Source organism: Cylas formicarius, unplaced genomic scaffold (assembly GCF_029955315.1).
Source record: "Cylas formicarius isolate icCylForm1 unplaced genomic scaffold, icCylForm1.1 PGA_scaffold_10__41_contigs__length_53128322, whole genome shotgun sequence".
NCBI lineage: Eukaryota > Metazoa > Arthropoda > Insecta > Coleoptera > Brentidae > Cylas > Cylas formicarius.
The window spans coordinates 51,389,802-51,407,669 of NW_026844214.1; the positions used below are offsets into that span (position 1 = coordinate 51,389,802).

Genomic DNA, 17,868 nt, shown 5'->3' on the forward strand with positions numbered 1-17,868 from the left:
TGTGAAATAAAAAAAAATCATTACGATAGCACTTTTTGGTAAAAAAATAAGTGCGTAATTTAATTTTTGAATCGGAAAGGCAAGAAAAATAAATTTAAAATAAGTATAAATGTTTTCTTATTATTTCGTACATCGTCCGAACAATTAGTTATTAGGGCTCGTAACATAAAAACATTGTTTGTAGCTTGTCTATCGTACAGGGTGCGCGAAATACTTGGAATAATATCATTGGAAATTGTTATTACCTGTGAAATTTTTTATATTTATCAAAGTTTGTCGTGACTTTGAAATTCGGCGATACATGAAAGACGCCTTGTACGGGGTCTATGCACAACATAATTACATCGATTTTGCGAAAGTTCCATAGTCTGCAGTAGTAGGACAGAAAAGCAATGCGTTCCTCTAAAACAAGAAACCGTGAAGCGGCGTCTTTTGGAAATAAAAAGCCGCAAATGATCAGGGTCGAAAAAAATTTTTTTTTTCAATGTCGCAGTAGACGCGGCATTAATTGGCTATAACTTTCGAACGGTTTGAGCTATGACGTTCAAATTTGGCTCCTTTTAAGTAGTCCACGGAACACATAAAGGTCGCCATCGGATGACGGCGTCTATCTTTTTTTTTTTAGACTTTCGACTGTTTGTTTTTCGGACATTGGTATGAAATAGGATAGGTGCCCGAAATTTGAAACTATATACTTGAAATTTGGCAAACGAATAAAGTTCATTACCCGAACGAAGCCTATTGAAATTGGGGGGCCTTGGGGGTCGGCAAGTATTTTATAAAAATTAAAACCGCGTTTGCAACGGTTGCAATTGGCTATAACTAAAAGCTTATATTTCAGTTCCTTTTACATGACAATATAGCCCGCATAAATAGTTAAAACTCTTGTATTTAAAGCTTTAATCTATTGTACGGGGCGTTAGCGATATTCGTTGCAATAATAAAAAACTTAATAGGAGCCTTAAATTTGTAGCTACCATCCTCAGATTTGGCAGAGAAGTAGAAGTTCATACCCACAAAATGTTTGTTTTTTTGTGTTCCAAACGATTGAGTTGTTTTTGCAAAAACTATTAGGTTTTAGTCTGTTCATAGATATAAGAAAGTGACTAATTGATACGAATTAAGGAAACACCCGGGCAAGCTGTAAGAATGAAATATGGCCGAACAGGTCCGTACTTTGCTTAGAATTTAATTATTTGGGGTTTTGTTGGGAAAGATACTAAACAATATTTATTTATTTATGTATGAATTTATGTTTAAATCTAAAATAAAATTACAAATTATTTTTATTACCTACTTAAATTACTTAAAATTATTCACATAATAAATAGATAGATAGATAGATTATTTATTTACAAAACCAGGTGGTACAATGGATGTTTCGTCAATAAATACAAATAATAAATTACAAGTTTCATTGTAAAAACAATGTATATCATAATCTTAAGTAATGTATAGAACGAATACGAGTATATATTTATATAACAAACATGACAAACAAGTTAATGTAATTTATAATAAAAGAGAGTATACATTAGAAAAATCTCGGTAAACTTTTAACGTTATTTACGATGCTCTCAGGTACGCTTCAAATTCTTTCAGGCTGTAGAAAGCATTGGCCGACAGGAGCCTCTTGATGTGTTTTTTAAATTGATTTATAGATAAATTTTTTAAGCTTGGAGACAGCAAATTGTAATAGTATGGTCCCGCGTAACTTAGTGATTTTTTATAAAACATATGGTTGAGTTTTGGCTTCAGCACTCTATTGCGGGTATTGTAACTGTGGATATCAGTATGCTTCCTATGTGAATATTTATTTTTATGTGTGATCAAAAGTATTTGAAATAGGTATATACAAGGCATTGTTAATATTTTGTGCTGTTGAAATGTCTCTTTGCATGATTGCCTCGGAGGAAGTTTAAAAATCAGCCTAAGTATTCTTTTTTGCTGTATAAACACTCTCTCGGCATCATTCGCTCGTCCCCAGTTGACAATATTGTGTGAAATGGAAGAGTAAGCTGACGCGTAGTAAAAAGCTATTAGTGCCTTCTCAAGAAATGAATCTCTAATTGTTAATATTGCGAAAAAGGTTTTATTTAGTTTATTGCAGACATTGTCAATGTCCCGGTCCCATCTCAAGGAGCCATCAATATAAGAACCAAGAAACTTCGTGGTCTGATTTATTTCCAATGGCGAACCAGCAAAACTGATCGATAAGGCAGCTGAAGGTTTAATGTACTGACCAGTAAACTCAACCACGACTGTCTTTTCCACATTCACGATCAAATGATTTTGCCTACAGAAGTTATTAAACTGTGAGACAACAAGAGATACATCATTCATCAACACTTCTGCATCTCTTCCAGAGACAAAGACGGACGTATGGTCCGCGTACATAAAGACGCGACAGTCGCTGTTGAGAAATTCCGGCAAATCGTTCACATATAAAAGAAACAATAATGGACCCAAAGTTCCCCCCTGAGGCGTGCCCAGGCTGACGCTATAAAGGTCTGAGTACGTTCCATTTACTTTGACACTTATTTTCCTATGGTTCATATACGATATGATCCAATCATTGATAGGCCCCCTGATGCCCAAGCATTGCAGCTTCTTTGCCATTATACTGAAGTTTAAGGAGTCAAAGGCGCGCGATAAATCGAAAAAAAACTCCGATTACTGTCTCTCCGATATCTAGTTTATCATAAATATGCTGGACAAGTTCATCTGACCCCGTTTCCGTAGAGTGACCAGCGCGGAAACCATGTTGCACATTTGTTATTATATCTTCTTGCTCTAAGAAATGTGTCATCCGATTGTACATGGCTTTCTCTAGGACTTTGGAAAAACAACTTGCGATTGTTATAGGTCTGTAATTCTTTATGTCTGTTGAATCCCCTTTCTCAAACACAGGGGAATTGCCCTAATAAAACAGAGGAATTAATAATCATAATAAATATGGGGCCAGGACATCGCTACATGCTTTAATAAGTCGTACAGGTATTTCGTCAATTCCCAAAGATTGTTTGTTTTTTAATGAGTGAATTAAGGACACTACTTCTCCCACGGTATACGGCATGAAAAACATACTCTTCTCCCTGATGGGTGGAAGAGTACCGGTATCGTTTTTACTGAATATAGAATTAACTTTCAATTGTACATGAGTGGCAAAAAAATGTCCGAACTCATTCGCTATTATTTTATCGTCAGTGGCAACCCAACCCAACTTATCGTTAACTAGTTCCCACAATTTTTTATTTTTATTGTCAGAAAGATTTATTAAACCAGAAAAAAAGGCCTTCTTTTCTTCAGCAATCTGTTTGTTTACTAGATTTTTCAGCATTTTATAGTTTTTGTGTACCGTTGCATTATTAGAATTTTTTCGACTCCAGTTTAAGTCTTTCAAATTACTAAAGTCACTTTTAAGTTTTTCTGAAAATGGTATAAAAGGTTTATGTTTCGTGTTTTTATTCGGAAATTTTCTCTTGGGATGTGATACTTCAAAACACCATATCAGATAATCCCAAAAAACATCAAATAGCTTATCAATATTCGTACACCCTGTAAGAAATAAGGTTTCCTTTGAAAAATAGCTGCGAAATTCAGCAATGCTACTGTCGGAGACAATTCTTTGTTCAAGATTCTGTGCTGTGTTACAAATTGTGTTATTTAGGTAGTATTTAAAAGTTAATTTTTGAGATAGGTGATCTGATATCCCCAAATTAATTTGCGTTAAACTAGAGCCTTTAAGGTTTGTAACGATATAATCAATTGTTGTTGAGCTTATCCGTCCAGTATTCGTGGTCTGTTTCCTTGTGGGTGAATTTACAAGAGAACACAGACCAAATGAATCGAACAAGTCGAATAATTTCATTATTTTAAGATCCTTTTTATTACTATTGAGATTCAAATCCCCGCAAAACAGAGTTATTTTAAATTTTGTGGCAGAGAACTCCTCGAGCTGATTTATAAATAAATCATAGTCTCCTAAGGGTGGCCTATACACACATATAATACATAATTTGTCCCTATAACTAGCCGCGCTACATTCGAACACCTGTTCGACCGAAAATTGCTTAATCTCTACAATATCTGAGCAGTCGTGGACGACGCTATTATTAATGAATATTATGCTACCCCCGTGTATATGAGAGAGACGTTTAAATATTGAGCAAACCGTGTAATTTTGTAGTGATACATCAGTTTGCTCCTGTCAACCAATGCTCCGTAAACCACAGAAAAGTTGGCTCATGTTCTTGTATGAACATGTCAATCATATTTGTTTTATTGTTAAGGGATTGTACATTTAAGTGTATTAATGAGAGGTCAATCTCAGTTACTTGGATTTTTCCGTTGTTTCTATCTGGTGAAAATTTCCACGCCTTGGGAATGTAAAACGTTGCACTAGGGAACCCTTTGGCCATATCTCGGGATTGTATATATCCAGCGAAGGTCTCGTGGCGTATATATCAGAATTACTATCACTATCATCGCCTGTTCTAATTATTATTTGTTCTATATTATTTGCAATATGGATATACGATTGTTCTGCTTTTTCTATATGTTTAACAGAATTTGCCTAACTTTGTGGAAGGATGTTAAAAACTTCGGTTTCTATAAGTTTGAGGACATTGGAGTTAACACGTTAAAAAGTTAAATATACAGTGGTAAGGTGGAAGCCTTAAAACTGTATGTCCTAGATTTTTTACATAATTATCACACATGTTTGTAGGTGCAAGCTTTGTAGAACTTCAATTAATTGCTTTTTGGTATAATCTTCGTGAAAATAAATGTCGTTATTATATTTTTAGTTTTGGATTGTACAATGACGCTATTGGGAGGAATGTTTGGAACTAGTTTTTTTTTAAACCAACTTTCAGAGAAGAATCTTTAATATTTTTCGCAGACAGAGAAAGTCGATTTAGAATCCAACCATCTTTAGAGCCAGCATGCAAAATAGTTATTATTTTAACTCTTTTTGATGGCGATGGTAAATCCTAATTTTTTCTAGATATTCAGGTCGCCATTTTTCAATTCTAAAAGATTCCATTAAAACTTGCCTCTTGTCAATTTTTTTAAATCTAAAACCCATGTCTTGAATACATTTCCATAAGGTAGTTCTGCCACATTTAACACCGGTTTCATCTTTTTCAAGCCTCCTAATTAAGATATGTAATGTAGGCACGCTTTGTTCCTCGTATAACTGGTAAATTTTACGCCGTATTATATCTTGATCACTTTCATCTACACTCCAGAAAATGTCAGCATCGCTTCCTTTTTTCCTCGCTGTAATGGGATTATTCTCAATTTTCCATACAGTTGATGCTGGAATTTTCGTCAATGTGGCCGTTTCTTCTAAAGGTGCTTGCTGGCACCACGTGATCAGAGTCAAATAAACATTGTTTATAACTTCCTTAGTCTCAATAGAATAGTGTTTTCTACATTTGGCCGGGAGCATCTCCTGAGATACACTAGACTAGCACATATTTTGCATAATTCGCACACGATTCAACACACGCTGTATTACAGACGAAATAAGAATGATTACTAATAAACTTATAATATTATAATATTAAACACAGGTAGGTATAAAATTATTTTCTATTACGGACCTCAATTTTACCTGAATTTAAATTCCGAAATTTTAGGTAATAATCTTGTTGCATTGTATGTTAATGACCACCCTTGGATAATCCCATTTAAAAGCAATTGGTCACTTTCTTATATCTATGAACAGACCATATGTATTATTATTAATTAACGTCTCTTTGGAACCCATGAGATAATGAACTTAACTCTTTCGTTGACTCACCCTATATACATATATAGAAGACGACCGAAACTTGCAATATACATCCCGTCGGCTACCCCCGTATCGCACCTCATTTTACACCTTAGTGATACCGAGCCGTATATTTGTTCCCTTTTTATTACTTCCGGTGGCGGCGGTGGTTTTGGGCTTCGCGGTCTTAACCAGTACGCGGCAGCAGTTTCCAATTACGAGAACGAGAGGATGTAAGGAACCGACAAAAGTCGCTGCACAATCGAAAACCCACCGCAATAACGTAATGAAATAGAAAACGGAACACAATCTCTTGCGAACACGTGCTCACCCACAATGGTATGAAGCGTGGGTTCGAAGCTCTTCCGTGAAGTCCCTGGGCTAGACGGGTCGATAAAAACCATGGATATATTGTTGCGAGAATTAATAATAATAATAATAATAATAATAATAATAATATTATATATAAAAAAGTATGGAGAGAAATTTAAGCCCAATGAAATCACGAGGCAAATTTAAATGTCTCCAGGGAATGTTGTAGATAATGGTCTGGTTTAAGTTTTTATCAGATAAGTTTACAATTTTTCCTGTTTCCACGTAAAAATTATTAATATTTTATGATGTACTTTTGTTAAAGGCAAAGGAAAAACCATTATTAAGAAGAAAGAACCGTTTGAATTGGGCAAAATCTAAAATACCCCGGACAACGGAAACGTGGAGTAACGTTATCTTCAGCGACGAATCAAAATGTGATGTGTGTGTGGGCGATTTTCGAAAAAGGGTGATTCGTACAAAATCAGAAGCGTTTCACAAAGATTGTCTAAAGTGCACGGTAAAATTTCCCCAGCGTGTTATGATATGGGAGTGTATGAGTGGTAAAGGGGTTGGCAAATACAAGTTCATTGATGGTACCGTAAATGCAGAAAAATACCAACAAACTTTTGGAAATGAAAATTTTATATTTCAACAAGACGGTGCGTCCTGCCATACTGCGAAAACAACAAAAAAGCTGTTTGGGGACCACAATATGAAAGTTTTATCGTGGCCATCAAGTAGCCCCGACTTGAATATTATTGAAACTTTATGGCATCGGATGAAAAAGACTTACAATCCTCAGCGTACGGTTCCAGCATTAAAGGCAAAAATCACCGAAATGTTCGATTTAAAGTAAAAGATTTAAATACGTCCGAATATTTATTTGTCAGCAAATTCGGTTTTTCATATTTTGTTATGTAATTTGTGTGAAATAAAAAATAATTTATTACGGTAGCACTTTTCGGTATAAAAATAAGTGCGTGATTTCATTTTTCAATCGAAAAGGAAAAAAATCAATTTAAAATAAGTATAAATATGTTTTCTTATTATTTCGTACATCGTCCGAACAATTAGTTGTTAGGGCTCGTACACGATTGCTTACTGTTTTCTTTGATTATCGTGGCTTGGTACATCAAGAGTTCTTACCAAAAAATCCTGTTGTCAATAAACAGTTGATGTTATGCGCCATTTGCGAGACGAAATAAGAAGACAACTTCCGGAATTGTGGGAAAACAATTCATTGATTTTGCATCACGGTGCTTGCTTTTAACTTATTAGCTAAAAGCAAAACAACAATCATGCCTGAGCCACCATATTGACCAGATTTGCCCCCCCCCCCCCCCCCCCAACCCCTCCACCGCGAATTTTTCCTGTTCCCAAAACTCAAGAAACCCATGAAAGGAATGAGGTTTGGAACGATTGAGGAGGTAAAGAAAAAGTCGCTGGAAGAACTCAAGGCTATACGAGAAAGTGCTTACCAGAGTGCTTTGAGGATTGGAAAAAACGTTGGCACATATCTGGGGGGATTACTTTGAAGGGGACAGCATTAATTTTGATAAATAAATATTAATAGATAGAACTTAAAAGTCACCGTACTTTTTGAACACACCTCGTATGCTATTTTGTGTGTTCATGTTGTTTATTTATTACTTTAATGGCTAGATTTTTGACTGACCAATTGCCACGTTTTTTGATGACGCAGCCACTTGTTGATTTCAGTATAATAAAAAGGAATATTATTTCTTGTGGTTTTTAACCATCATCGATTTATATTTAACTAATTTTGAATACATTTACCCAACTTTATGTTATATATAATAATTATAATTATTTATTAAAAAGTATTTAATAAAAATAAAAACATTACTGATTTTATTTATTTTAACCGTTTTGTACACCATATATATCTTCAATTTTGTTGATTAATTCAAAAGAATTGTTTCTTGCAAATTTTGGTTCAAAATCGGTGTGCAAACTTAAAATATTTACTAATTTTGTTGACAGTTTAACTGCTGGAGCTGTCACATAAGCTACTTATGTAAAGATATCAAAATCCCTTCTAACTCAACACTATTGTCTTTTGATGTACAAAACTTATTTCCCAGTATTCCACCTATGAATGTGATAGATTTAGTAGATATCACCTTAACTCGGAAACAAGTTAACCCATGGGTCAGACAAGATTTATTAGATTAGACCAAAATTATTTTGAATTTAATGGACAGTTTTACATCTCAAGGAAGGTGTGATCATGGGATACCCACTTAGTCTTTTGTTAGCCGAGATTTGTATGGATAATTTGGAAAATATCATACTAGAACATCCTTTAAGTAAAAGTTTTCTATGGTGGTATAGATATGTGGATGATGTCTTTGCTGATAACTCTATTAATTTTTTAGACTCAACTATTACGAAAACGCAACAAATTAGATTTTTCCATTTATCATAAACCGTCACACACGGACATAGTCATACATAACAGCTCAAATCACCCTTATACACACAAAATGGCTGCATTTCACTCTTTTATGCGCAGACTTCTTAATACGCCACTCTCAACAGAAAATTACAACACAGAACAGCGAGTTTGTAAATATTACATTTGATGTCGTCGAAACAATTGTCATGTAAAAATATATAATTTCGTGAAAATCTGAACTTTTAGTTCTTATTTATTTTGATAAATGGATTTCCATCAAGTAAAAGCCACCTCAGTGCAGTTTAAGAAAATATTTATCGAGAACGATTAGTGGCGGAGTTGGTCATTGAACTAGGTGAAGACACTAGCGAGAGTGGCGATTTTTTAAGTGATCGATACTTTATTATTATTATATTTAATATTTTGACGGTCCTGGAATGGTTACCGGTAAGGGTCTGTTCGGAAGGGTGCAGTTTTGGAGTAATAAACAGTAGGCAAAGTTCATCGCGGGGTCGGTTGTAAAAGCACTGTATGTATGGTCGAAGTATACCACTAAACAAGCATCATCATGAGTTTTACAGGAAGTCTCCATTTATTTGACTAGTTATTTATGTAACTTGCTATCAAATAAATTAAAACTGTGTGCATCAACAAATAGCTTTAAATCAAATTTGAAGCAATTGCTTTTTAGCAATACAGGGAGATTGATAAATATAAAATAATTGATGTTTTTAATTCTGCAATATTATACTTTTCCATCTTTTGTGTTTCATTTTTATCTGTTTCTCGTCTTTGTTTTACGAAGATACAATCTTGCTCCCCCCTGCTCCATTTCGTAAAAGTAATTTTTAAAGAAGTTACCGGGTGGCCAAAAAAACGGAGGACAATGTTTTGACCAATGAATATATAAATTTGTTTTCTTTGTTTTTATAGAGCGATAGCGTAACTTAAGTTTGATTCATGTAAGACATTGTAATTATTTTTGGCATTTCAATAGTGAAAGGTATTGTCATAACTTTTGATCACTATGCGATGCATCCTCTCTTGACACTAAGACTAAGTATAAATCAAAACCTTGAATGAACGCAGAGCACTGATTAAACTTATTTAAAACTATGACTAATGCAAAAATTGTAACAAAAACAGAGCAAAGTGTTTAACTGAATGATACTTTAGATGTATAAAAACCCTGTTATTGTTTTATATTAAACAAACTTAAATATTTTGAAAAATCCGACGACAATATTTTGTTTTAATCTATGTTAAATAAATAACTTTTTTTTTGTTAAATTGTTACGTTTGGGGCACTCTATATTATTATTTTTTTATTTGCTTAAATATAATTATTTCAAAATGTTTCTACGTTTTTCTGTAGTGTTATGAAATCGTTTTAATTAAAAACTGTTTGTAAATATAGAGTTTTTTTGTGAACACCTTGTATAATAATTACATTGCATTAAAGTTTCATGTTCGTAACAATTTTTTTTTCTTTATTGATGTGTTTTTATTAATATTAAGTAAAATTTATTGGCATTACAAAAAAAATCAAATTTGTTCCGAAACTGCTTAATTTTGAACAAAAGGACCGTCAAAGGAGCACGCTCAAGAACTGTTATGATTATCCTGATATGCTCAAAAGGATCACAGCTGATGACGAATCATGATAAAAGTTAAGTCACTTTACTTTTCGAACACACCTCGTATACTATTTTGTGTCTTCGCGTTGTTTGATGCTCTCATCTAACTTTTTTGTTAGAGCTAGATTTTAGACTGACCAATTTTTTTTGTTTTTATTATACGGTCCTATGTTTTTGACGGTGCAGTTGCTTGCTGACATCAGCATATTTAAAAAAAGATTATTGTATGTCTAAATGGCGTTATCGATACTATTTCTTATTAGTTTATTGGAGACCATAAAACATATTGAGTATGGAGTATTGAGTATTAACGAACAATATTATCACGAACAACATAATCGTCATTGCAGTGTGAGTTTCAAGTCTATCGAGGAAAGATGCTGGCGATATTAGTCTTACCGCCATGTTATCCGCCACTTCTAGAAATTAGATTAAACTTATCGCCGCGGAACATTCGCAATTAATAAATACCATTTATATACGTTTATTTAAATTGTAAACTATTTGATAAAGATCGCGTCGTGCATCATCGATAAAACGGGCGACGCGAATTTAGTTCAGTGCCAAATCTAAAATGAAGTTGACCGGTGCATTTGCTTTTATTTTGGCAAATCTTTGCGTATTGCAGGTGAGATCCGAGCCAAAACGATTGCTTCATTGGATTGTCTGTTTTGCGTTGGTTATCTTTCATACGTATTAAACATTCTCGAAAACGTAACATTTAGCACGTTGTTTCGTTAATCTTCGCATTTGGTTTGATATAGGTTTAGAGTCGAAAAACACATTTTTCACCGAGAGTCAAACAGATAGCAATCGCCAAAATACATATTATGCCTCGGTATAATACGACCAAAAATATAGTGCATGGATTGAAGTATTTTACAGTAACTTAACCGCATTCCTTCGCAGTACCGTGGTAAAACACATCCCAGCAGATGTTTATTCTGCATTAAGTGAGTCTTTACCTGAGATGGACGGCAACGAATATTTGTAGAAGTTAAAAGAAGATTAATTACAGGCATTTAAAAATTTTGAACTTTTCAGAAATAGATTCTAATAATTTTTTATCTACATAATTTCTCAAAATTTTTATTCTAATTAATAGACATGGATTTCAAATTTTAAAATGGTTGTCAGTATGTAGTGTAAGTACATTAGATGATGAGGTGTATTGGCATTCTTTACAGCTGAGTAATTTCAATTATTATCAGTAAAATGGCCGAAAATAAAATTTATTTGGTTGGTTTTTCATGTAGAAAATTAAGTAAACGAAAATTACCGAGTACAAGAAAAGTTTTACAATTATTTTTGTACAAGCGTGCAGATTCTAACCTCACAATTGAAATTGGATTGGAATCTATGTCGAAACTTCTTAGTTTGCACAAGTTAAAAAAATACTATGTCGATTTGACGTTTTCCATTCTTCATTTAAATATTTAGACTGAGCTTCTGTTAAAGAATGTGCTGAGTTATCATCAGATGTATCAAACAAATTCTCAAGGCGATTTTTAAATGTATGCTCCGTAATTTTTTGTTCCTGAGTTTAATGGTTGACAGACGGAAATACCAGTAGGTTTCCAAACTTTCATAAAATCACAAATCACTTCATCATAATACTGTCGAATTGTGAGGTTAGAATCTGCATGCTTGTATAAAAATAATTGTAAAACTTTTCCTGTACTCAGTAATTTTCGTTTACTTGATTTTCTACATGAAAAACCAACCAAAAAATTTTATTTTCAGCCATTTTACTAATAATAATTGAAATTACTGAGAGCTTTAAAGATGACAATCTATAATAATTTCTTAATATATGTTTTGCAGACACTGATAATTTGACAACTGTACCGTATGATCTATTATAATTAGTGCTGCCACCTACACTACGTACTGACAACCATTTTAAAATTTGAAATCCATAGAAATAAAACGCTGACAATTAATTAGGATAAAAACTTTGAGAAATTATTTAGATAAAAAAATATTAGAAGCTATTTCTGAAAAGTTCAAAATGTAGTAATTTTTAAATGGTTGTAATTTATCTTTTTTTAATGATAATCATACTTTGTTATAAGGTTTTCGAAAACTTAAAGACCCAACCTTAACAATATAAATTGTTTTTTTTTTTTGTAAAAATCGCGAACATTATAGGCAAATTTAATTTTAGTGAAGAAAGAATTTTTCCCATGGTAATTAAATCTAAAAGTAAAATAAAAAATAGCGACCTCTTAGAGTTGAACTATAGGGCTCATCTTTGGTGAGGATTTCTTTTATATCAGAAAGAAACATTTGAGATGGAAAGAGCTAAAAATAAATTAAAAGTTTTTTTTGAAGCACCCTAATACATAATCTCTCGTTATTAATATTCTTATCAATAGAAAATTAGACCTAACATTGGGTTATTTCTGTTTTCAGAAAACCTACCTTAATGCATTGTCACCATCCGGTCTCTCTTATTAAATGTGATAAAGACACGGTGTGGTCGAAACAATTGTTATGAGAATATATATAATTTCGTGTAAATCTGAACTTTTAGTTCTTATTTATTTTGTTAAATGGATTTTTATCAAGTTAAAGCCACCTCAGTTCAGTTCAAGATATATAAGCACTCAATCACAAAATACACTTCACCAAAACCTTCCAAAGGTAATGAGTCCGAAAGCAACCCCACACTTGCCACTGTTGTCGTTTCTTACATTCAAGACATCACTGACCACATATCACATGTTCTTAAGAAATATAACATTAAAACAACTTGTCCAATAATATATATATATATATGTTCGAAGTGTTCGAAGTGTTTTCGGAGCGCGAGCATTGAAGATGCCAAGTGAGATTTTGGCGAAACGTCTGCGGGATTCCAGTCGGATGCAGGATTTGCAGGATTCCAGTCGGATGCAGGATTCCAGTCGGAGTTCAACGAGCGAACGGATGATATCCCGGAATATAGTGTCATCATATATATATATATATATATATATATATATATATATATATATATATATATATATATATATATATATATATATATATATATATATATATATATTTTTTTTTTTTTTTTTTTCTTAATAATTTTTTTCTTTTTCGTTTCTTAATAATTTTTAACAAAATTGTTAAGAAATTAATAACAAACTTATTGAAAAAAAATTAGAACATTGCAACTAGATAAGTTGTTAAAAGTGTCCTCCACCTTTAAGGATACACGTTTCAGTTCGTTTTCTCATATTGCCTCGCATTCTTTGAAGTATTTATCCAGTGTTTCTTTCTTATACGATCCTTAAGCTCGTCTACAGTATTGACTGGAGTAATTTAAAAGTCAATTAAAAGTCCAAACTATTTAAATCTGGGGACCTAAGGGGCCATATTCTCTTACTGCAACACTAAAATTAGCAGGCTAAACGTCAGTCTATCAACAACTGACCCATGAGAACTCCAGAATATATCTAAATGGTATTACAGTAGTCTGTGGAAGTTTCTTTAAAAAATAGGCTTAACATTATCCTTTGGGCCTTCCTTTGTAGCTTAGCTTACCAAGTCGGCTGTCAATTTGGCCCATAGATTCCTGTCTTTGTTCTGGTGGCTCTCTCTCGTTCATTCATTGATGTGGCGTCCATGCTCTGGTACTCACGACGTCTCCACTTCTCAGAATACAATAGGAGATTATAATTATCGATGACAACATAACCGAGCAGTTGGACCCAAGCAATGACGCGTCTATCCTCTTTTCAGGGATTTGGTACGACTGCGGCCGAGGCAGACCTAAACCCCGTAGAAATCATACTCCAAATAGTCGAAGAACGCGTCCTGTCCATAAACGCGATCAACGCGAGGATAATCAAAGCTGCGGGTCAATTGATCCAGTACTTCCTGGAAGACGCTGACTCTATTAGGGACGCCTTCAGCGATATAGCTTCCGAACAGATCGATTTCATTTTGGAGGCGTTCAGGGCGGCCATGAACCACTTGAGCGTCGACGCCGGTCCTAATTTCAGCACCGCCATTAATTGCACGCAGCGATTTTTGGACCAGCTCGAGTTCTTGTCCGGGGTGGCCATCAACAAAACCGCCATTTGCGTGGAAGAAGACACGCTGAAGCTGCTCGACGACGTGGACGCGATTTTCAACGATTTGGAAAAGGTCAACGGAAGGTTGCACGACATAGAGGGTCGGTTGTCCTCCTGCGGCTCGACAGATGACGTCGTCCAATGCGCGTTAACTTTGTTGAAACGGATCGAGAAAGAGGCCGAGAATATTCCGAATGCGGTAGAAGAAAGTGTCGGCAGAGCGAAAGACACGCTGACCGTGCTCGAGCAGAAACTGATTCAGTGCCTCAACGATTCTCTCAACTGGCTCGATCAGCAAGGGGACCCCATATATTTCGAACTCGTCGATTGTATAGGATAAAAAGCCCAGCGTCGGCGAGTCTCTTAATTAACCAATAAAATTCAACTATATTTGTCAATTTTTTTTTATATTTACAAAAACTATTTTACCCACTGTCAAAGGAAGAATCTCCGGCGTTGCCCAGTTTACCACAAACATCAATGACTGAAACAACCCCAGTATAGTTCGCTCAAAGCTATACCGTTTTGGTTTTGACTTCGGAATGAGTTTAAGACCCGCCTATTGTTGACCATCCTTTTCAGCACGTGTATGGTCTGTTTATAGATATAAGAAAGTGACCAATTGCTTCTGAATGGGATTATCCAAGGGCGGTCATTAACATAAAATGCAATAAGATTATTACCTAAAGTTTCGGAATTTAAATTCAGGTAAAATTGTGGTCCGTAATAGAAAATAATTTTATACCTATCTGTGTTTAATATTGTTTGGTTTGGTATACTACATTTAACATATATATATATATATATATATATATATATATATATATATATATATATATATATATATATATATATATATATATATATATATATATATATATATATATATATATATATATATATATATATATATATATATAACAAAGCGTGCCTACATTAGAAATCTTAATTAGGAGGCTTGAAAAAATCAAACCAGAACTACCTTATGGAAGTGTATTCAACACATGGGTTTTAGATTTAAAAAAGTTGACAAAGGGCAAGTTCTAATGAAATCTTTTACAGAGAACAACAAAGGCCAATTATTTACTTGGAAACCTGGTTCGACACTTATGATATCCCGGAAAAGGGTTGGGTTGACTATACTGATAAGTGTAAAACAAACGCGCCATCAAAAAGAATAACTATTTTGCATGCCGGCTCTAAAGATGGTTGGATTCCAAATAGACTTTCTCTGTCTGCGAAAAATATTAAAGTTTCTTCTATGGATCATCATGAAGACACCACCGCTGATTTATTTGAAAGTGGGTTTAAAAACAAACTAGTTCCAAACATTTCTCCTAATAGCGTCATTGTAATGGACAATGCAAGTTATCACAGTAGACAGTTGACTAAAACCACTTAGTCATGTGACACAAAAGCAACAATCCAAAACTACATGTATAATAGCGACATTTATTTTCACGGAGGTTATACCAAAAAGCAATTAATTGAGGTTCTACAAAGCTTGAACCTACAAAAGGAATACGTCTGTGATAATTATGCAAAAAATGTAGGGCATATAGTTCTTTGAGGCTTCCACCCTACCACTGTATATTTAATCCCATTGAACAACTGAAATCTGCCATTCGTCGTAACAATGTTTTTCCCCGTGTTAACTCCACTGTCCTCAAACTTATAGAAACCGAAGTTTTTAACATCCCTCCACAAAGTTGGGCAAATTCTGTTAAACATATAGAAAAAGCAGAACAATCGTATATCCATATTGCAAATAATATAGAACAAATAATAATTAGAACAGGCAATGACAGCGATAGTTATACAGATATATTTTGTGACCTGTTGGGCCATATTTCATTCTTACAGTTTGCCCGGGTCTTTCCTTATGTCGTATCAGTTAGTCACTTTCTTATATCTATGAACACACTTTACCACAAGCCAGGGCCGTGTTTAAAATATTAGTAGATAAGAACTGTGCCGTGCGGACTGTTGTATTTTAAGATTAGGGAAATTTTCTTTGATTAATTCATATTAGCGTGCTTTTTATAAATATTCCTAAAACAATCCCTATTTTTGGTAGCTCGATTTCAACTTGAACTTGCCCATTAGATAGGTTGATCTCCTGTTTTAACCTTCGTCGTACCGCGGTCAAAAATTTACGGAGAACACCATGTGGGGTACAATTGTAGGGTAGATATACACTGTAACAACAAAATTAAATAGTTAATGTAAATAAAATATGTGTAATGCATATTATATTTCTTGAAAAAGTTGAACAAAATAAATAATTCTCAAAAAAAGCTAGAGGAACTCCTCAACTCATGTTAATTCACGTCTCAGCTGTTGGCGGATCGGCTGTTACAACCCCCCACCTCCCCCCGCCCGAACCCAAACGCCGTTCTTGATTTTCGTTCATTTGAACATTCGATCATTTGCTACCATCTCGAACATTGCACCATTTGTGGTGTTCCCAATTTTTGGCAGTTTTTGTTATAACCTCGCAGAGTTGGAAGTCAAAACCGCGGTGTTCATCTTCCGAACGTGTCGGTTCCGCAAGAGAAGCGCGGATTCTCAAAATGCCTCCGGCATCACTACAATAATTAAATCTATTACCTAAATGCTGCAAAATGCGGCGACAATAACGTTTAAGTGTCGGCCATTAACGGCGAGAAACAATAAATTTTGCCGAGGTTTCCCATGGACAATGCGGAAACTGCGGGCAGCTGATGAAAAACGCGCGTTGCATATTAATTAATATTAGTTCCGACTGTTTACTGAAAATATAAATATTCGTCGTGCTCGCCAAATTTGGCAAAAGCGTTTAATGGGATATTGACGTGTAATAATGGCGGCTAAACGAAACGTTTGTTTTTGTGCCTATTAGAAGACCTACGTCATTTTAGCAAAGCTGAGATACAGTAGAGCTTCGGTAATCCGGATTAGTAAAAACAGAGGCAATCCGATTGGCGAAACATCCGGATTATTGGAATCTTCTTAAAAGCTATTTAAATTCACCAAATACACATTGTTGCAGCATTTATTAATACAAAAAATGAAAACATTTACTAAAACCTAAAAAATAAAAGAAAAAGAATACCCACCTACCGACGTAGCACGACAACGAAAATAATGCAAACAACAGGCTTGGGTCTCTATATCATTTTTCCCCACTAACTTTGAGGTTAGGAATACCATGTCTCTTTTTAAATTTGGTTTCCCAAACCCTACTTCCGTTAAAATTGTTATTACCATAACATTTTGCATAAAGTTCTATCGCTTTTTTTCTAAAATGTGGATAAATGTTTTTCCCGATGCTTAATAAACCAGTATAACTCAGTTTCGGTTTGATGGTATTCTCCTTTTCGTAGAGTTTTCTTACGGCCCGGTGCAGAAAAACAATTTTCGATGTAGCTGAAATAAGATTGCTTTCGAAACATCGTCGCAATGTTTATCTATCGTGCTCCTGCGGATCATTATGCAACTTTCGCAAAATCGATGTAATTTAATTGTGCATACACCCTGTATAAAGTGTCCTTTACATCTCGTCGAACTTAGTTACAGTAAACATCGGTAAAGATTAAAATTTGCACAAATAACAGCGTCGTCAAATGATATTTTTTCATATATCTCGCACCTTGTATAATTGACGAAACC

At 34.2% G+C, this 17,868-nt stretch overlaps 1 protein-coding gene across 1 annotated transcript; it reads left to right on the plus strand.

Annotated features, from left to right (window-relative positions):
- Positions 1-10,679: 10,679 nt before the first annotated feature.
- LOC132706147 (uncharacterized) lies at positions 10,680-14,701 on the plus strand. The gene is made up of 2 exons (XM_060677308.1): positions 10,680-10,778; positions 13,883-14,701. Exons 1-2 carry the CDS (start codon positions 10,725-10,727, stop codon positions 14,555-14,557), a joined length of 729 nt encoding a protein of 242 aa, XP_060533291.1. The 5' UTR covers positions 10,680-10,724; the 3' UTR covers positions 14,558-14,701.
- The last annotated feature ends 3,167 nt before the right edge of the window (positions 14,702-17,868 follow it).